The sequence below is a fragment of the Amblyomma maculatum genome, chromosome 1 (genome assembly GCF_055883805.1).
Source record: "Amblyomma maculatum isolate TAMU_Amacu chromosome 1, ASM5588380v1, whole genome shotgun sequence".
Classification (NCBI taxonomy): Eukaryota; Metazoa; Arthropoda; class Arachnida; order Ixodida; family Ixodidae; genus Amblyomma; species Amblyomma maculatum.
The window spans coordinates 116,338,754-116,360,558 of record NC_139344.1 but is presented as its reverse complement, the minus strand read 5'-3'; the positions used below and the strand labels follow the sequence as shown (position 1 = coordinate 116,360,558).

Genomic DNA, 21,805 nt, shown 5'->3' with positions numbered 1-21,805 from the left:
TTACTCCGTAGACCTCCACTACGGCTCCCCTTTCTCTGTCCACTTCCACCTTCCTCCCTTACCTTACGGCGCTGGTCAGGTGTCCACAGAGCAAGCGTGACAGATACTGCGCCTTTCCCTTCCTGTGAACCAATTATTATTATTTATTGTGGACGTCGCAAGAGCAACGAAGCACAGAACTATCTTAACGGCACGAAACTCGCAATGCTTTCACATTTCCGCATGTAAGGAGACTGAAGTGCAACCCCGTGATTTTTAATTATCCACGTTGAATGCGCGGCATAGCGCTACGCAACGTGAGCGGATGCAGTTGGCATTATGATACGGCGGTCGGTAGTTGTGGATAGGACACTCGACTACTCAACTCAGACGCGGAATCAAATCACGACCGCTTTTGGATGGAGGCGCCCGTGTGCGGTGCGATGTCAGTGCACGCAGAAGAACCCCAGGAGGTCGAAATTTCTGGAGTCCTCCACTACGGCGTGTCTCATATCCCGAGTCGCTTTGGGACGTTAAACCGTAAATCTAAATCTAAACCGTGCATGTACGATCGTACAGCTTGCCTAAGTCTTTGTGTCACTGCTGCCGACTTGACTTGGGTAGCATACATCGCGTGATATGTCAACCGAGGTAGGTCAGTTGAAATGAAGCGAAACCATGGAAAGTCAAGATAAATCATGCAAAACGAGGGCTAACTGTGCTGGCGCACGATTATCCATGATCAGCCTCGAGCATTGTTTTGAAAACCGCCCGTGATTGTCGTGATTGTTTTGTTTTTTTTTTTTTTGTTTTTTTTTTTTCTTTTTCGTCGAGTTAGTTGGACCACATCAATTTGCTTTCGCGAGGCGCAAGTATAGTGGCTTTGTGCGAACGCTGTTGTTTTACAGCACACGCACACTTAATTCGGGCGCGTAGCGGAGGAATTTCCTTTCTAGACGAGCGCACTTGCTCTTGGCGCCCCGGCACGCGGCGGCAGCGAGCCACAGCTGTGCACAGCCAGTGCATGATGCAGCTGCGAATCGAGGGCTGCGTACTATCCACTGGGCGCGTTCAAGCGCGCCGCAGTTTTAGAGAATGATCAGTCTGTTGGCGCTTTAACGCGAGCGATTGGCAGAGTGACGCTCGAGTACTGCTTGGCCAGGGCACATCATAAACAGCTGCAGTTCAACCGAGCGTGCCGCGTGTATCAGTCGCCTCTTTCTGAGCTCCGGATTCCTGCGGACTTGACCAGCCTCCGGAAGAGAGCACCATCCCCCGATGTTGTCGAGAGGGTGGCCCGCGCGGGATGCGGACTTTGGACGTGCGCGCTCGGGCAACCCCGCGTGCCGCCGAGCAGCGGCGACGCAGGTGGTGACCTCGTTCCGATCCCCGCGCGACCCACTTGCCCCGGCCGAGGGGGCCCGCCTCGCGCGCACTGCCTGCCGGCGGCGGCGCCCGTGGAAAAGCGGATGGGCACACTACCGCTGCCGCAGTGGCGTCGAGAGTCGTGTCAGGGGTATACATGCATGGCTGCGGCCAGTGAGCTGTCTTAGGGCAGGTTAAGCATTGGAGGCTTCTTGGCCCTACTAATGAGCGGCGCCAGCGCATGTTGCGTCGAACTGGAACGCGCTCATTTCTCATCCACTCCTGCTGTCACGTGTAGTGCGTTTCTGTCGCGTCACTTTGCCTCGGATTTTTTTGTCTTGTCCAAATATATGCTACGAAAGGCTGAGGTTGGAATTTGTCCTTCAATCCGGAATGCAATACTCATGCGCGGAACGCGGGTGCGGTCGTCCGGCCATTCACAGTGAAATGTCATCTTCTCCGAACCAAGCTTCATGACCAGGATCTTTGTGCACCGCGAACTGATTATAGAATAAAAATAAGAAGATTCTGAATCATCAGGAACAGAAGCAGCAAGCAACCAAACGTAGGCGCAAATGCTTTCGCATTATCGCACGTAAGGATACTTGAGCCCTCCCCCAGAATTTTTGGTTCTATATCTGTCCCAGAAATCGCTCGTGAACAAAGCTGTCTCGACGGGTCACTGCTGAATCGGTTTTTCTTTGGTGAAAGGGATTCCCACTCTTTCGCGTGAGAAAGCGTTCTGCGCCAGCAGACCCGCTTTGTCGTCCTAGCGCGTCTGCCGACAGGAAGGAGCGGGGCTGATCTTCGCCATCCGCCTGCAGGTCTTTTCTTAGCCTCCTTTACGTTTCCCCCTTTCGTCAACGTAACGCGCCGCCGCAGCGTAACAGGAAAAGCGCTCGCCCTCCCAAGGCCAAGTGCATCGCGTCCTCACCTACTTCCTTCCGCTAGCGCTACTTCCGCGTGTGTGTTTTGGCGCCGCCAGACTGGGCCGCGCGCGGTCGGCTTCGCCGCGCTGCTTTGATGCAGTGCGGTGGAAGCTAACGCAGTGACAGTGATCGTATTTCCCCTCGCCAAACTTTGCGCGTGGTCTCCGAGGAAGTCTCGCTATAAAACAGTATTGAAGGCGATTAAATTAATGCGAGATCGCATGCCTTTTCGACTGCGCCGACGTCCGAGTACATTTCGTTGTGTACATGCACATACACAACTCGCAGACAGCCTCAGCCCACTTCAGGCTTCAGACACACGGTGACCAGTTTTGGCGTCCGGGAAACACTAATGCGTTCGCATTAAAAACAAACAGTTCGTCGGAGTTACTCCGTTTCATTATGGCCTACAGTAATGCTCGAGTCGCTCTATGTGAGCAATATTCTGACGCCCAGTTATGTGCTCAGTAGCTGCAATATTTCTCCTCTTGACCCAACCTAATCACATTTAATAGAGTGCACGAAGGTGACTGTGCTGTGGCCGCTCCCTTACCATGTTTTTGTTTTTGAAGAACTACTCCTGTGCGTATAAGCTATAAGCAAAAGGAAAGAGGCCTGCAATGCCGCTTAAATAAAACACGTTTGCAGTCCTGCGAAGTTTCATCATCCAGCCCTATGAAACGCTCAAAGAAAGGTGTTGGTGGACATCTTCAATGGGATGAGGGCGGCGCGCGTAATGCCGTCAAGGAAGGTGTGGGCCGCCTCCCTCCCTGCCGTGGCCCCGTTGCATCGCATCGCCGACGTAACAACACACCGTGTCTAAAAAGGGAAAGCATCCTCAAGGCCAAACGCCGATCCCTCACTCTCATTCGCCCACTTCCTTCCGCGCCGAGCTATTTCCGCGTCGCGGCCGCCCCTGTGTGGCCCCTGTTGTTGTTTTGCTCTTTCCCTCCCTTCCCGTACACTCTCCCGCTGTTTCCGGAAATGGGGCTTTCCCTTTCTTCCCGCCGCCGCTCTGTTGGGCCCCCCTCCCCTTTTCGACACCGTGGCGCGACAGATGGCATTGCAGCGGGCTGCATAGTTTACTGCATAGAAACGGGGCCACGGCTTCGCTTGGGCCAAGCGTCAGGGGTGCGGCTGCAGGTGGCTTTTCACTTTTCTACAGCGAGTGTGCACATTAGAGAGCTCCTGTGAGCATACGTTGAGCGCTGCTCCAGCTCCTTGCACGGGTTGCTGTAGTTCTCGATGATTGCTTCGTTTCGTTCTTCTCTGGGACATGTATTTGCATGTTCCAGGCTTGCGCCGGATACTGGAGACATAGCGCTTTAGTTTGCTTCCCTTTGCCTCCGTGGCCCGATTGTTGACAGCGCAATCAGTCGCGAACGGCTCTTTTGCCGAACTGTGTACTACTGGGCTGGGGCCGAACTTGTCGTGCACTGCATAATTCGCCCGTGGAAGCGATGGATAACGTACAGCTTATGGGTCATCCGCGACTCGTAACGTCTACGTAGTGCTGTAATGTATGCTTGGCCTTGTGGTGCAGCTTTAATGGTATGTGGCCTGCTTTTACGCCGGTGACGTCCGCCCAGCACGAAGCGCCTGGGGGGCTCTTCCCGCCCTGTTTTGCTGTGACCGCGTCGGCGCTGTGCTAGCGTTAAGGAACGCTCGTTTACCAGTCGTGTTTCCCGCGCGGTGCGAGGGATTCCCAGCTTGGACCGCCCTGGGGAGTTCTTTTTCTCAACGTGGACAGAAGCGTGCGCTCAGGGTCGGATCGCCACCGTGACGGAGAGAGCGCGAAGACTAGAATGTGAAGTTGAGCACGGCTGACCGAAGAGCGGTGTTGCGCCCTGCGATATTACACGTGATGCGGCTCGCGGGACGTTTCGAAATCTATACGTTCCTGATGTCAGTCTACCCGCTTCATTTCTGACGCGGGGAATCGCTCGCCAGTTGGGTTAGAAATTTGCTTTCTCTGACCTGGAAACGAGTCTTTACTGACGGCTGCCAGCGTGCACGCACTGGTGCACCCTGGCGTCCGAGAGCGCAGCGGAGAAGAATCGGGATTTGCACTTGCGAGTGGGAAGGCGGGGGTAGGGAGCGCAATCAATCTGTCACTTTCCTTCCCCGTGCATCCAGCTTAGGGCGTCGTCGCTCAAAATTGAATGTGCGGAGCGGAGAATGCGGGGCTATCTAGGTCTCCCGGCTGGTCCGACGCCGCCGCTATGCGAGCGAGGGCGCGGTGGTGATAACTCTTTGGCGAATGACACGCTCCCCGCGCCTGTTTGCGTAATACTTGTCAGTGTCCGTCCGCACGGGGGGCGCCAAGTGCTTTTCACATTGTGAGCAGTGTGGTATGGAGTACAATCGCAGCCCCCCTGCCTCTCTCCCTCAACTCCGCGTGGCCCGATTTTAGTCCCTCGCGAGTGGCGCAAACTTGACTGTCGCTGAGCTGGCCTGATGGAGGTGTAGTCCCCAGCTCAAGTTCTGTGCTCTGTCTGAGGACAACTGATGAGGCAGGGTGGGTAGCCTACCAGAGTGAACGGTTGAATCTTCGGCCTGCTGCTACGCGCGGCTGCCGCATTTCAGAGGGTGCACAATGAGACTGGCTTCAGGGTCCTTTTTTTACCTGCGCAGCTCGTAAGCCTATTAGTTAATGACTTTGCCTTGTCCTGTGAGCAGGTTCTCGGCAGGGGAAAAGGTATAGGACAAAATGTTGCACTGACAACGAGCGTATAATGAACACCCACAGACAAAGCGGTCTTTTCCATATGTGATCGCCACGGATCTCAATGCGTGCAGTCAGGCATCGCCCGGGGTCAGTTTCCAGGTTTTCTTATATAAACTCTCTCAACTTTTCGCGTTAACTGTGCTGAAACAAAGCGCAAAAATTCACACGCAGGTTCCTGCGTGCGGGAGTGGCGTATTGGGCAACGGAGTCTCACGTGTGAAACCAACACCGTATTTCGTGACGTAGTCTCGCGATTAATTTCTGCCGCATACCCATACGCTCCACCGAAGCACGCCTGATCCGGCCGATATCGTGTCCACCAAGTCGTGCTACGTTACCAGACGTCGTAGCCACTGAGGCAGAACAGCGATGTAGCTGTTAATGTCATCGCGGTTGCACAAACGAGCGGTGCGGAATGCAGGGATCAAAATGTGCGCGCAGCTTTATTTCCGCGATGAAAATAATGCAGGGTCGGTCCAGTGCAAGGAGCATGCCAGGAGAGAGTCTGGAGAAGAGGGGGGTGCCTTTTCTCGTGGTCTCCGCGCCGCAGCGTGCGCAACCGCTCTTTATTCGCCGATTTCGGTCAAGGATAAACCGGATCCCAGCGCACCTCGTTCGGGCCGGAATTAAACGGACGCACACTCTCGTGCACGCGTTTCCCTTTCTGCCGGCGTTTTATTCTTCCTCTGCATTTGCTCCGATTGTTTTATTCCCCCCCCCCCCCCCCCCCCCCCCCCTGGGCGACGCTCTGTTTGTGTCGAAGGCCGCAGGCGGGCCGGTTAATCGGAAGGCAGCGGACGGTCGTCTGCCTCTTCTTGCCGGGCCTCTGCTTGGCAGCGCGTGCGAGAAAACGCTGCCGAGGAGGGGCACGGATTTCCCCTTTCCCGCTTCCTCCATCTTTTGAGGTCGAGGTTGGAGTCGACAATGAAAGATCCTTCTTTCGGTGGCGCTGCCCTCTCCCGCGCGGCACCTTTCTTCAGCGAGACCGCTTTGCGAGCCGCTGATTTGGCCGAGCCTGTTTTGTCGCTGCCGTCCGGCTGTGAGGACGGGAGCCAAGAAAGTATAGTACATGCATGCATGCACACTTCGGTAGGAGTCGCTGGCACTGAAAGTACTGGCCACTTGGTCGCGCTCTCCGATGTCGCGGTATGGTAACGGAACGACAGCGTCGTACGATCACCTTTCCCCCTTGTAGCCCATTAGGCATCCCTCGAGCCATTCCGATCCTTTCCTGTCGCCGCATTCTTCCCTTTAGTCACCCCGTTGCCTAATCTACCCGTCTCTCTGAATCACAACTCGTTTAAGACGCTCGCGTGCGGTCCGCCTCATGAGCTGGCCTTGAGCCCTCCTCTCCACGGATGCCGCTTCCTGCATAGTTACAGTAAGTAACGTTCTCGTAACGCGCGGCAGCCAGCAGGCGAAAATGGCTGGATCGTGCCTTGTTTTCGCTTTCCAACTCGCCGCCTGTCCCGCCTGCCTGGTGCGCCCGTCGCCGCTCCGCGCATCCGCTGCCGGTGTCGCCTTCCTGCCTCCCTTTGGGTGCATCAAGTCTTTCGGCGGGTAAGCCAAACCGCTTTTGGGTGGCTACCGTTCGAGCGAAGTCGAGGTACATTAATGCCAATAATTTTAGCTCGTGGTGGACAGTGTTAACATTTGCCAAATGCCACTACCATGCGTGCTGTATGGGCGTATCCTTGATAACGCCTGTAACGCAGTGTTGAGCCTAAAGGTGGTGGTAATCTCGGTAGACGTTCCCTGCCGTGGCTGCCATTGTGACATTAAAAAAAAAAAAAAAAGGAAGAAGAATCGTTACATCTTAATCCGTTCATTTCGATGGCGATCTAATATGAGTTTGAAAGTTGGCAAAAATGTCGGAAATGATATGGCAAGGTTTGTGCCGAGTGACGTTCACTGAACACCCCCTTGCAAAACTGACCGCTAAGCGCCTGTTGTCCTTTGTCAGGAGGCGTTTGAGGTCGCCATATGGAGTTCGGTAGGAGTCGCTCGGCGCACCACGTCAGTGATAACGAAGGCACGTTGTTATCTGGAAGATCGGGTTGCACTGCACGGAACCGTTCGGGTGGACTGTACCGTCTACACATGGCGCCGAGCTTGCGTGGAGGATTAGACTGCGGAAATTACTTGCGCGAAGCGCGAGTAGTAATAGCAGCGCGCGCAAATGCGACGAGATGATAGTACCGCGAAATGGGCGGGGAAACAAAAGAAGCGGCAGCGCCGGAGCGAGAAGGGCCTTGCGCGTCTAGGTTTGTTTGCACCCCGTTGTTCCCTCGGCGTCCACCTCATCGTGGCAGATGACGCTGCCGACTTCCCCGACCTGCGAGCTTTTTCTCGGCTGGCTTCGGCCGCCAACGGGATGTGGTTGGTGAGCGTGACGCCGTGAACGGCACGAAGGCGGTCTGAAGCTTTAGTTTTTCAACTTGTTTTCCTTTATGTGTAGTATCCTTCGCTTGACATTATTCCTTTTATTTCCTTTCCTGTTCGTGTATATTTTTTTAGGCTATATTAGTCATTTTCTGCGTGCTGTTCCGGCGATGACTAAGGGAACGAGAGACAGTTAAAAGGAAGGCGGAAGAAGTCAACCAAAATGATTGCTTGTTGTCTGCAGAGGATGCAACAGGCCGACGCGTTGTTGCCAGAACTCGCATCGTTCGGTAGGGGTTCTACGACCCCTACCGGTTTTAGGGGTCGTAGAAGTTTGGCACCGAGCTCTGGAATAAGCGTTATAGCCTGGTGCACGCGCACATGCTGCACTGCTGCTCGTTTAGCAAGCATGCATGTAGGCATCAGCTGCCTTGAGCCGTGACTTTGGGCTGGTACCATGAGGAACCGACTCTAGCTCAAAGAATCGAGAACGAGGGGCGCCATCGCGAGGCCCACCTACGCGCCCTTGAGGAGGAGCGCTTCTGGTTTTGCTCTCGCCTATTGGGCGGCAAGGAACGCGTGATCTCATCGCGTATTTTGACTCCCGACTTTATACGTATCTGGGTAATGATTTGATGGCGGTCCTGGGTCGCCTCCACGAAGTCGTACCCTCGAAACTGCACGGAAGGGCTTGTCATCCACTTGGACCTGTCACTTTGCCCGATCAGCGCTGCTTGTTTTGCAAAGGCATTTCCTCCAAGGAGTTGTAGCAAACATTGGTCCGTGTAACGCGCTTGTCGGGGTGTTGATGATGTGCGCATTTCTCAGAGCTGCGACGCGTGATGGCCACTGAATAAACGATCTACTCCAACCACTGCCGCTCTGTCGTACGCCCATTGTTTTCTTCCGCTCGGGTTTAGCCTTTACGGGGCTAACGGGTGAGCGTTGCATTTTTCACCTGTGCATTTGAGTCGTCGCTCACGGAAGGCACTGCCTCTTATGAAGCTCCAGATTTCGTTATTTGAAACAGGGCCCACCCGTTAGGGCGCAAGCGCTGAAAACTCGTTCCTTCGTGGCCGTTTTTCCATTGATTTCACCGTCCACCCAGCTTAGATCCAGCGAAGCGTGGCGGCAGCAGTTCAATGGCAGTCGCAACTGCAGCCGCCGACGGAGAGACGTTGCGTAATTCCACGGATTAGATACGGCGGGGCTCGTTCGTGCGGGTTGTCGTCGCTGCGCCGTCTCGTCGACAACGAGAGAGCAGGCGGATCGGGAAGATGGTACCGTTATCTGCGCCTCCGCTTGCGTGATCGAACTTGTTGCCGGCCTCTGTTGGCGTGTTTACTGCAAGCAAATTAGAATAGGAGACGGTTCTTTTGCAGCGACTGATTGAATGCGGAGCCTGTGCGAGCAGCAGCCGGTATATGGAGCGGGCGAACGGGTTTGAAATGTAAAGTGTGCGTAACCACGGCGACGGTTCTTGTGAAAGGAGCGCATTGAGTAACGTCGTTGTTTGTTGCATAACGTTTTGCCGCCGCGCTCCCTTCGCCCTGTCGTTTTTATTTTGCCTCGTTCCGGGCACCCCAAGCCTGTTTGCCCTCTCTTCCCGCTTTCGTCGCGTTGCTGCCCGCCCGCGGCTCTTGCACAGGCGGTCACGTGATGAGCGTCCGGAGAGGCCTATGTGGGTCAGTCACGTGGTTTCTCTTGGGTCTCCTCGCGGAAATCGCGCGCCGCCCGCTCGCGCCGAACGGATATGACTGCGCGTCGAAAGAGCCGGAGGCGAGGGAGGCGCGAAGAGAAAAGAAAATGGCGGCTTAGCTGAACGGGAAAAGAGGCGAGGGTATGCTTGGTATGATGCTTGACTATAGCTTGGCTCACGATCTGTCCGTCGGAGTCGCCGCCTCTAGATGGCGTCGCCAAGCTCACTTTACGTTACAGCCCGAGAACGACAAATGGGCGTGTAGTTGGCCTGCGGCACTCTCGACACTGTTACATTATACACGACCTACTTTTGCAGATGTAGAAGCCTGTCAGCTGTTACGTGCTGCTTGGCCCAAAGGGGCTTAGTTCTGAAATGCCACGTGTCGTCCCTCAGCACTGCCTCCGCACTGAAGAGGTCTGACAAACCCTCAGTAGGCATTGCAGCATAAGGGCTGCATCCGCTACCGGCCTAAGCCAGCGCAAGTGTTACTGGCCATCAGCTCCTTTCCCACTTGGGCGTTTACGGTCGGACTACTTCTCAGGTGCACAGTGATCGCTAACGTAAACCATAAAGTGACAAAGTTGTCGTATAAAAAGCACAACGCAGCTTTCCGAAGGTTTTAAATCACGAGAGTGCGCAGTTTCTAGAAATTGTGTCAGCGCAATGTCGGATAGATGTCGGAAAGCAGTAGATTTACCATATTCTTGACTGATTATGTAGTATTTTCTTTGGCCACCGGATAGTGATGAGGTTTAGTCTTGTGAAAACAAGCGTGATCTTGATTGGTGGTTATGTTGCGTCTAAAACTGTTCATTCACACGAACCCTCCAAAATAAAAGCGAGAAGAAAATTTTCCAGAACATTTTTCAGTGCACCTTTAATTAAATTTTATTAGATAACCTTTAACTGTTGCAGATACACCCCTAGTTCCAATATTATATTTGCAGCTGGCCACTAGCTGGTAACAGCCATTTGTATTTGCGCGTTTTGCGCTGTGGCTCCACGAATTTTCTCCGTCCTTACGAAGTCTGAAAATACCTAGTGCACTTCCTTAATTTCTGCGCATTCTAGAGAGCGTCATCTTCCAATTCGCAAAGCTGCATACGTCATACGGTTATTGGCAGATACCTTCATTCTTGAGAGTTGCTTTCATTTGGTTCATAATTTTACGGCTTGTTAATTGTTTTAATTTGAGATTAAGTTCGAAGAGTACATTCTAAATCAACAGGTCAAAACTCGGATACTGAACATATTTCTTTTGGCATCGTTGCATCAAACGTTGTCCACAATTTGCGTCCAGCTTAGAAATCATAGTGATTATAGTGCATTATTTTGCAGTAAACAATGACCACCGAATTTCGCAACATTTTGCTGACTGTGCAATTATTATTCTCCCTACACACCCCCACTATTCCGGAAATAGAGTATGAAAACGATGCGCCCTATGTATAAAGTGTACAACTAAAATAGAAGTCCATAACGTATGTACAAGATGCGGACTTCAATTTGCAGAGCTAAATATATATATATATATATATATATATATATATATCAAGTGGACTTCGTCAGCTTCGCGCAAATGCTGAGCCTCTCATAGTAATGAGGCTCGTGTGTGTTTCTCGTGGTTGCGTAATCCATTTTCAACAGCAGGTCATGCCATTAAACCAACTCGACCAAGCACAACGGACTATACTCGGGGATAGCTTTCCTATGGCTGTGCAGCCAAGTCTGCGGGGGTGGAGCTTACTTTGGGGCGGTACTGCACCAAATAGTTCAGGCCAGTTTCAGGTTCCATGTCTGTATTGAGGTTTGTTTTCGAGCAGCCAGATACGCAGAAATTTGTTCCTTCGGGCAAGTTGGGGCCTATGTGAACTAAATATTCTCGGCTAATCAATACTCCATACGACGTTCATTGTCGAAACAAGTGCAACTGCAACCCCGCCGGGGTGGCGCAGTGGTTACGGCGCTCGACTACTTACTGTTCGAATCCATCGCCTCCATCGAATCCCGGCATCGGCGGCCGCTTTTCGATGGAGGCGAAAAGCAAGGCGTCCGTGTCCTGTGCGATGTCAGTGCACGTTAAAGAGCCCCAGGTGGTCGAAATTACCGGAGCCCTCCACTACGGCGTCTCTCATAGCCTGAGTCGCTTTGGGACGTTAAACCTCACAAACCAACCAAGTGCAACTGCGAAAGCGTTCCTTCCGAAGCTGCCGACGGGGAGACGCGGCGACGTGGCCTTTCTATGCTTGGCGTGGCTTCCGACAGGCAGAGCAGAGTATAAACTTGATGTGATAATAGCATTAATAATTCCGTAGTTTTACAATATTCCAGAGCAAGATCTGCGAAATTTAGGGGGGGGGGGGGGGGGGACTGTAAATTCTGCTGCGAAGTGGGCTTTGGATTTCGGATCTGTAGCTTGCACCGCACCGCCACGAAAAGCTGCCCCCCCCCCCCCCCCCCCCCCCCCCCCCCCCCCCCCTCTCCCTTCCTTTCCCGAGTGTAGTGTCCTGCCACAGGTCCCATCATGGTCTAGGCTTCACCAATGACATCGGCTATCGCGTTCTGAGGTTGGAAACGTTTCACCACATTAAAAACAAAAACACATTGACTGCATTATAGATACGTTGTTGTTTCGCTTTTGGGCATTCAGCATTATGGCGTTGTACCCTCACCAGTTTCGAACCTTCATAGAGAAGATTGGCAGCCCTGCAATCTTTTTCAGTTTTCAAAGTGGCTGGAGGAGCGTCCAAAAATTTACGCATCCCTGCCTGAGAATGTGAAACCATTCTGCAATTGAGGGAGCCTTCTCGCGCGTGACGCTATACGGTGCGTAGACTGAGGGGGTCGTCGGCCCGCGATGTGTGACATCTACGTGGCGTCTGCTAAGACGCTAAAGACAGCGAGAAAGGACGCTAGTTTCGCTTTCTTCACCTTTTTTCTTTCTTCCCTCCTGGTTGTGCCGTATCGTCGCGTGGCGAGCGAAACTTTTTGGTGGCGGCAGAGCGCGCTGCCATTGTCGGCGTCGAAGCGGCGGCTGTCACTCACAACCGGCCTACATCTTTTGTCGCCCGTTGCATTGCGCGGCCTGACTGTGCGTGTTTGATTGAGCTCCTCTCGCCACTTTCGCCGCTTCCCGGCCGGCCTCCGCCGCGATCGAGGGCTACGTTCCGCGCGCCCGTCGGCGGCCGGATGCGCCGCTGGCTGCATTGCGCGCTCGCAATGAGCAGCGCAACTGACAGCCCCCTCGCGTAAACGTAGGTCGGCGTACACTGCCATGAATATCGAAACGACGTCGATGGTGGTGTTGTGGGACCATGTGGGGTCCGTGTTTGCCCTGCGGAGTTGGTTGCCTGTTGATACGGTGTCCAGCCTGCAGGGTGGGTCGGACCCTGTTGACGGAGAGGTGCGCGACAATCTCCTGTACCGCCGCACACACCTCCGTCCGTCTGTGAGGGCTTCGAGTTTTGGTGCCCAGGTAGAATTCCCAAGAACGAATTCGTGTTGCTCAGGTTTCTGCTGCGTGTTGAGAGTGTAGTTAAAATGTGTGTTTTATTCTGGCGACGGTGTCGACCGGAGCGAGAAATGCCCCTGAATGGGTGTCGCCATCATGCTACGCTCCTGCTAGCTTTGCCATTACTGGCGGCTAGCACGTGTTCATATGGTCGGAGATCGTCATTTGAGCGACATTTTCTTCCAAAAAGCGCCGCCTTGACGTTCAAAGGAGCAGGTCTTAACGTATGGACGTACCATGTGATGGTGCGCCGCCATGTCGCTCGCTGATGTCAGAACATCTGCTCTTTGCACTGTTGTGAATAGGCACACATACATCCTTCATTACACGTACTGTCGCGCCAGGTGACAGTCCAGCGAGTATTGCGGTGAACTTTGTCCCCTGTAGCACAAGTTGATGCGCTACATACGTATACGTGGCCCGGTGTGGACTTTTCGGCCCACTTTGGCAGAGACAGTGCACCGGTTCGCCCGAAATGGCCGGATACATGGCACGTAGCGACCCCGTTTGAATATCCGGCGGTCCGCTGCCTGTGCGCAGACCGGCTTTGTGCGCGAGGAGGGAATGGCAGCCGGTGCGCTACGGGGCTGCAGCCTCTGTTCGTCGTAGGCGCGGTCGTAAATTTCGCGACACCACTCACGCTGCGTTTTCCCCGTCTAATTGTGCAGCCCCTGTCGGGATTCCCACATATGTGGACGCATATAAAATAGCGCTTTACTTTTGCGTCAGCATGAACCAGTCTTCTAGAATTCTCACCTATTTTCTTGCTTCACGCGAGGCTTTAATTACTGTCCGTGGGGAACCGTGAGGGACGGCGCCACGAAGGACAAGTGAAGAACTTTTATTTTCATCGGTTTTTAGAGGGTTTAGTTGGATTGTTTGCCAGTTGGGGATCCTGTCGGCGATCACTCGGTGACCCGATGTCCGAGCAGCTCCCACTCCTCCAGAGATGGCAGCAAATAGGCCACGCACTCTCAGTAATGTGGTCTCTTGGGTCAACCTGCTCTTTGAATATTATACTTTGGGGGAAGGAGTTGGCGTCAGAGTATCTCCTAGACCTTGCTTAATGAACTGTGTGGGGGAGGAAAAGTACGCCTTCTCAGCTAACTGGCGAGTTATAGTTATATCATGGAACGAGAGCAAGCCCTCCTTCGCGCCCATGGCAGACGAGGGACTCGCCGCCGGCCGACGATACCTCGGATATATTCGTGAGCGTTTTCGTTCCCGGGATCGCCCGAGTGAGCCGGAACCCATACTAGTTCTATCAACCTACCAGGGATTGGACGGTAGCTTTTAAGGATATTCCTGGCAGCAGCCGATAGACGGCCCTTGACAGTAGCTGAAGCTAAGATCTTGGAAGGCGCGAACTCGCGGGCCCCAGTCATCGCACAAATCGCAAAACCTGGGTCCGTCTCTTCATATATTATTTTTTTTTTCAAGAGGGTGAGGGAAACGCCACTCCTCGCCGGCTTTTGTCGCCGTCACTGGAAGAGAAACGGACGTTAATAAGGCATTAAAAAAAAAAAAAGAAAAGAAAAGTGCGGTGTCATCGTCAGCAGTAGAATCAGAATCATCCTGACTATACCTATATAGTGCAGAGCGATGGCCTTTACCATACCACTTTAATTAAACCAGTCCTATGCCAGTTGCGACCACCTAATGCACCTCTGCGCTCGCCAGTGGTGTAATGATAGGCAAATAAAGGCAGACTGCCTTCCGCAGAAACCCGCGGCGGGAATAGAGCTTTTTAAAATGGCCCTGGTGGCGTAAGGCATAAGCACATTGTTGGTGCTCTCTTTTGTTCTTCAAACTGCCTCTTGTTCTGCCGTGAGCAGGCTCGCGCGCGTTTCCTCACGGAGTAACGGCGGCGGCCCAATTCTCTTCCCGCCGTCCGGACAATGCAATTGGACACGATCCGCGGGCATTTGCGCAAGCGCCATCTTTGTCTCTGCTTATAATTAATATGGAAGCGACCGCCATTGTGAAGCGCGCCATCCACCCTCCCTCCACAGTTAGTGGGCGGAGGTACCAGAGCGGGTGACTTCAGCTGGTCGTGTAGATGATGGCATTTGGCCATTGGCATCTGGTCACGCCGCGTCGTCGCGACTTAGTTTATGCGTCTTATAAGCTGTCATGTAATTGTCAACAGCGCACACTAAGCAGTTGCTGTCCTGCCATGCCAGTAGTGGGCTGTTAAAGCTTTTCTGGTTGCCTAAAAAAAAACGCTAACCATCATTGTAGGCTGAAGAATTTCAATGCCCCTAGCCTGTTTGCATGGTGTAGTCTAAAATATAAAAAAACTGGTTTCGTTGACTTCGGTTCTTTTTTACTCGAAATCTTTCATAGCTTTATTGTTGCAGATAACGAATTTGCTCTCTGTGGGAGCTGTGTGATACTTTCCTGGACATTGAACTTTTCACTATACTATAGCGTATATACTATATCTAGCAGAGTAAAGTCCTTGCCTTAGCGTTTTCAATGGTAGTTAAGGGGGCTTCAGACCTAAATATAATGTGAATCTGTGTCAGTGTAATTACATTTTCAAGTATGTTAAACATGCATACTTATCACAAGCAGAACTTTGTCAGCGTGCACAATTAATACTGGAATTTCTTTTTGATCCGTTGGTTGCACCTTGGAATTTCTCCCTGAAGGGGCTCGCAGTCTCATACTGTGATACACTTTGCACTTTGGAGCAGTTTCCTTTAGTGGAGTGATGAATGAGTGATGAAGTACAAAGCACACCAGTGCCGCAGCAGTGGAAAGAGGGACCTTTAGCCATGTGCCTTATTTGATGCCACACATTTCATCACTTTAGCATGAAATATCAGTTCATTTGGCACAGAACATATTCCTTCGAAAAAAAAAAAAGAGAAACATAATTCTGAGGTATTTTGTGTCTTGATCCACTAGGTATTGAGTAGGCCTCAGTACTGAACAGTTAATAAGGGGCTCCAAGTAAGCAGAGTATTTTTAGCCATATCTGTCTGCTTAATTTTCAGGCTGTTTTCATGACACATTATGTTGCAGCTTAAAAAATTTTAAAAATAAATTGATTAAGTGAATTAATTAAACACTATTTAAGAGGCAGCACAGTATGGCAGTTAGGCATTACAGTGCATGCATCCTGAAGGACTCTTTTGACAGGTGGACGACCAGATGAAGTTGCTGCAGCAGTCGTGGAGCGACATGTTGATCCTGGACCATGTGCACCAGCGACTGCACAATGGCCTGCCAGATGACACTACCCTGCCCAATGGACAGAAGTTCTCTCTTGTGTCACTCGCCCTGCTCGGGCTGCCTGCATTGGCTGACCAGCTGCATGCACTCACGGCCCGGCTGCAGGAGCTGCGCTTTGACCCAGTCGACTACGTCTGCCTCAAGTTCCTGCTCCTGCTCAATCCAGGTGCCCAGCCACTGCGGCTGTCCCTTCCTGCCTTCTCAGAGAGAAATTGGGTTCTGCAATGCTAGGATGAGAGCTAACTGTTCTGCTGCAATTTAAGATTAATTGGGCAGTGCGTCTATTGTCTGCTTTTCATGTACTGTCTTTGCAAAAAAAAAAAGCAGCCATGCTACCATAGGCACGGAAGAGGCAGGCCGGCAGCAGTGGCAGAGCAGTGATGCTAAGGTTGCCAGCCCTTGGCTGCAAGAGAATATAACTGGCATGTCACGAACATGCGCCGTTGCTATCCTCCTCTTAATGATGCTGAGCGATTCCATCTCGGTTAGATTTGGCAAAGGCTGTAATCTGCCTGTTATCAGCTTTGGTTAACTTATTTTATATTTACTTTTTTTTTTTTTTTTTTTTTTTTTTTACAAGTATTGGCATTGTAATTCAGTCTCATGGATTTTTTCTAGGGTGACATTCATGCACCTAAATATTCATTCGGAAGCAGGTTGGCATTGCAACAATGGCAACTACTACTCTTTTCACTTCTTCGCGACTGGAGAAACTGAATTTGCATAACCGTGAGCTAAATTTTTTTTGTAGACAGTAATGGTAGACAGGGAACAGACCTCTTACAAATTGTAAGCATTTTTTTTTATTTATTTAATGCTAATATTTGAGTGCTCGAGGCAAAATATGTATTATTAAAATCGAAGATGTAGTTCTTTTTCAGTGTCAGGCCAGCAGTGCAGGTTTATATGTAAACTGGTTTTTCATTTTCTATTTCTCATCCTCGGTAAAGTCCCCTGTGCCCACGCTTTGCCACTGGAACACTGTTAGCTTTGGGGCATGATTCCTGTATTTGGTTGCTGCGAGACTTTGCAGTTTCGAGATTTCCTTGCAACTGGGGCTCCTAAGTCTCCAAGGCCCTCTCTTACATCTTTCTTGCTAGGTGATGAAGCCACCAGATCAAAGGTACAAAGAGGCAGCTGTTCCTTTCTACTTTTTCATTGAAGTCGCTAATTTCCAAATGCTGTATTTGGCTCTTCATCTTCATTCATTCATTCATTCATTCATTCATTCATTCATTCATTCATTCATTCATTCATTCATTCATTCATTCCATTCATCTGTTGTTAATTATGGTAATATTACTATTATTTTTCACCTTGGCATTATATATGGCCGACTCAGTGATTTCGATAAACTGTCACATCAGTATTATTTAACATATATTTGACTATGCTGCAAAAATAAGTGGTTAAAGCTCAATTTCTCGCTGTGCTCAGCAGACCGGCCAAATCTAAGCCAGTGAAGCCATGTAAAATGTATTGCACGTCCATTGCTGTTGCTGTCCAGTTTTGCTTAGGTTTTTCTGTGGTATTATTGTTGCTTTCATTCATCCACTCATCTTTTGTGACATGCATCCATCCATCTAACAGTCGTTCATACAGCAGCAATACTTATTTCATTTCAGTGATGCTTTTTATTGGGCAAAACACTGATGCATTTTTGCTGTGCAGTGTCTCAACCTCAAGTTGCCGAATGTGAGCTTGGAGGTGAGCCGTCGGAATGGTGGTTTTTCATCTTGTGTCCAGGAGTGCTGCTTGCTGGTCATTATTTCCTGCAGCAGCTGAGAATCTGCTGTATTCTACCCAAGTACAGGAAATGTTTGCATAATCTATAAGATTGAAAGCTTTTTGAGTATGTAGCTCAGCCCAGTGATATTCCTTTCAATGCAGTGGTTTCCACTGGCCATGCATGGAGACCAGTGGAAGCTGTTGCAAACATATTTCAGGGGTTTGGAGGGAGGGAAAATTCCAAATGTCGGTATTGAGAGCAGATGGGCGTCCCTTGTTTAGTCCACCCTTTCTCTAACTACAGCTGCTGTGGGTTTTTAATCTGCCTCGCAAACAAAAAAGCACTTAAGCTTACATTGTGCTGGTTTTCTGTTCACCCAGATATATTCTTGTTGCTTCTTCTGGTTAAAACTGGGAAGTTTCATATTTGGCCACAAATTTGTTAACAAACAGCAATCATGCAGAGATGGGTCTCTTGGCTGTTGCGGAGCCCCAGGAAACCTCTTGCAAAATCTATGCCCTTATTGACGAATTGGGAACATGTCATGCCTTCTCGAAAGTTTCCTGGCCATTTTAGGCAGGACTTGCTGAGGTGGGGCTGTGCGGCAGTGCCCATGCAGCAGCCTGGCATCCTGCTGCCCTGCTTGGTAAAAGTGACGGCATTCTTGCCATCAAGAGGCCTGTGATTAGTATGGTAACTTGTGCTTCGGCCAGGAACTTTTGCCTTGGGTGCTGCATGCTAAACATAGATTGCTTGCAATCTGTATGAAGGCTTCACAAAGTTATACTACTGCATACAACTATGTTCTGCAGCTATAAGAGGGACGGAAAAAAAAAAAAAAAAAAAAAAAAAAAAAGCTCAAGCCGAACGTTTTGGTGCAGGTGTAACCTGGTTCCCGTATAACTTTATTTTGTTTTATAGTCGAAAAAAATGAACAGTTTTTTCAGAACTGCTGCAATGCAACATGTAGTTGTAAGTTGACATAGTCAGGTCCGTTTAGGAGACGAAGTTAGATGTGGTTGCGGATGTTCACTTTAGAGATGTTAGATTTCTTTAACCAAAATTCTCATAAATAGTATGGTGAGAGCTATTCTTCCCACCTCCGAATATGTTAGGTGCACAAATTTCATCAAAAGTGCTTGTTCATAGCAGAAATTGCACGAGGACACTTGCTTCAGACTTGGAGTTAACCTTCTTAGTGCGACCCTTCATTTGAAAAGGAGCAATGCAGCTGACTCTTTTCCAGTAGTGAATCATGTCATTTCCCCGCTGCATGGGGTCAGACACTTTAGCCTTGGATGACGTTCCAGGTTTTGTTGTGTTTGCTCTGCTGTATATGGCATTACTGTGGTTAAAGGAGGCAAATTATAAAATTGTAGTAATGCAAACCCGCCATGTTGTACCACTCCTGCCCATTCTCGGTGCTCACTGAAGCGCAAGAAATACTAGGAAAAGTAACAGCAGTATATTTTAGCCATTCATTCTGACTGAAGAAAATGCTTCTAGGCTACTTGCAAAACTGTTTCGATGCACCCTCTCATGCTCCAAGTTAAGGTAACCCATCGCTGGACAGCGCTGATAATTGTTGAGCAGAGCACATTAAAAACATATCTATAAATCTTTTGGCTATGCATTTTTTTATTCCATTTCAAGTGCATTTTTTTTTTAATGTTTCATAGAGATAGCACAAAATGGCAACTCTCTCTTGTGGTGAGAAAAATGCTTTACGCGAACCTGCCACCAACGTGTAATGGTTGGAAAGTTTACTTCACCACCCGTGAAAGTGTCCATATTCTTGATCATGGAAAAGTAAACAAGGAGTTTAATGTTATTGCTATAACTTCACTTCTTTACTATGTTGTGACTGTGTCTGATAATAATGTTTTTATGAAGTGGAATAAAAATAGTGCGACTAATAAAGACTGCATGCAATGGAAGGGAAATATTGTGATTCAAAAGGTACAAAGTTTCAGTGTGGGCTTACTTCAACGTTTTTGTAGGAGCAGCTTAAGTTCCCTCTTGTAGCGTGCTTAATCACGACAAATTTTGTTTTATTGTCAGTGCTTTGAGCTTGTGTCTGCTACTAGAGCACCTGGCACAGGGAAATTATTTGCTGATGTAGTAGCTCTCTGCTGTCCTTCCTAGCCTTTCTTTCATATGTTGCCTTTTGTTGAAAAGAGCAGTGTTTTAAAGAAGTGCTGCACTTTCTCTCCTGGTGGGGCTCACTGCTGTCTTCCTGTGTGTGTGTGCTGGTGCGGCCGGAGCAGAAGTGCGGACTTTGAGCAACGTGCGACTGGTGCACGAAGCCCAGGAGCAGACCAAGCAGGTTCACCTCGAGTACTGCATGAACAACTACCCTCAGATCACCGTACGTGTGTGCTTAAAGCCTCTTGCAATGATTATTGCTAGAAGTTGCTAGTTATGTGCTCATTGAGAGATAGCAACTGCACTTCCCTTCTCTTTTCTATGTTTGCAAACAGTGCCAGAATGTCAGATAAGCGGAATAATCTGTATTCAAGCATGGTTTCCAATAGCAAGTGGACCGCTTAGTAGCTTGCAAAGAGCTGCATACAAATGAAATGAATGTTATGTGCATGATGTTTTCTTCTGCTGGCGTGAGTACTTGCCTTGCTTGCAGTTCATTACACTTGACTGACAGAGGACAAATAGTTAGGGACAGCTATGCAATGCTTGTCCTTAAAACTTAACCTTGTGCCCATCCTTCTGCAGGAAAAATTTAACCAGCTGTACCAGATGCTTCCAAACCTGAAGCTGATCAGCACACGCGGGGAGGAGTACCTCTTCTACAAGCACATGAGCGGCAGCGCCCCATCACAGACGCTCCTCATGGAGATGCTCCACGCCAAGAAGAAATAGCATCCGGCTCCTCCGCCAGCCCCCACGCCCCTCCGCCGGAAACGTCTAGACCGGAAGAACCCTGACCGGAACCTGGCCCGCTCCGCGTCCGTGTGAGAAACAGCGCGCGCCTCCTCCTCCTCTGCCTCTCGTCCTCTGCCCATTTCGTACGACCCCGCCGGGGCTGCGTCCGGCCCAGGAAGCTGTGTGGCGGGGCCGGCCGCGGCTTCAAGCGGAGTGTGCGGATGACATTTTCTCTTGGGAAAAAAAAGAAGAAGAAACAAAACAAAAAGTGAGCACGAGAAAGGGGGGCCTGTCCTCCATGTACAGGCCTGGCGGTCAGCGGGGAGCAATCATGAGAGAGCTGTAGCGTTATGTAACCAGCTTGTTGTCTCGTGTACACAACACGCATGGATGTGATAGTGTGTGCTTGTGCATGCATCCATATGGGTGTCAGCGCCTGGCCAGCCCCGTGTATGCGTGCCGAGTGAGTGCAGAATGTATAGTATATGTACACACACACACCCACCCACACGCGCATACACACACACACGCAAAGATATATATATACATATATATATATATATATATATATATAGACAGACAGAGAGAGATCCTTAAACACACACACACACACATTTATGAGTTGGTATATACAGGAAGAATGAAGTAGAACCATATTGATATGTGGAAAGAACACATGATGCCGCGCAACACTCTTGGCTGGCCAGCCAGTTGCTGCGTGTGCCACAGATTTTGCGTGGAAGTGTCACGAGCTCTACAACTCAACAGGAACTCTGCACAACGTCACAGAGCTTGAGTGGGTGGCGAGACCTTAATAGGAGAGGTTCTTCTCCTTGCATCTTTTCATTCTTCCGTCTTTTGTCTCTCAATATCCCCTTTTTTCTAATGTTTTGTCTCTGTGCTTTCAACTGGCCCTTTTTTTTGGACATGATAGTGTGCATGCTTTTTGTTTGCATGAGTACATCTATTCATCAGTGTGCATTGGCGTCAGGCTAGGCGAGTGAGTGAGAAAGGACTTTTCTCTTTCCCCTTACGAGGCTGGACAGACTCAGGGAAAAGAAATTTGCATGAAAGAGAGAATGGGGGCTGTTCATCCATGCCTTAAGACAGTGTTTCTTTGTTGCTTGCACGGGTGGCTGCTTTGCATTCATTTTAAATTCGCTTGCTGTGTGCTATGGTGCACATGCTTGATTTATCTGGAGTATTTTTCGTTGCAGTCTGTCTTCTTCCATTAGCGCTCATTTTTGTCTTCCCATCGAGTGTCCCTTTGAAACGAGCCACTTTATATTCCTTCTTTGCTGCTGCTACCCACATTTTATCTCGTGATCATTTTTCACCTCGCGATGGAATCGAATTTCTC

General features: G+C 50.2%; 1 protein-coding gene across 1 annotated transcript in view; it reads left to right on the top strand.

Moving 5' to 3' along the window:
- ftz-f1 (ftz transcription factor 1) overlaps positions 1–21,055 on the top strand; it is a 291,716-nt gene extending 270,661 nt beyond the window's left edge. Inside the window, exons 5-7 of the mRNA XM_084588851.1 lie at positions 15,744–16,002; positions 19,833–19,933; positions 20,296–21,055. Of these exons, the coding sequence (XP_084444977.1) occupies positions 15,744–16,002; positions 19,833–19,933; positions 20,296–20,442 (507 nt within the window). The 3' untranslated portion in view covers positions 20,443–21,055. The remainder of the gene's footprint in view (positions 1–15,743; positions 16,003–19,832; positions 19,934–20,295) is intronic.
- The last annotated feature ends 750 nt before the right edge of the window (positions 21,056–21,805 follow it).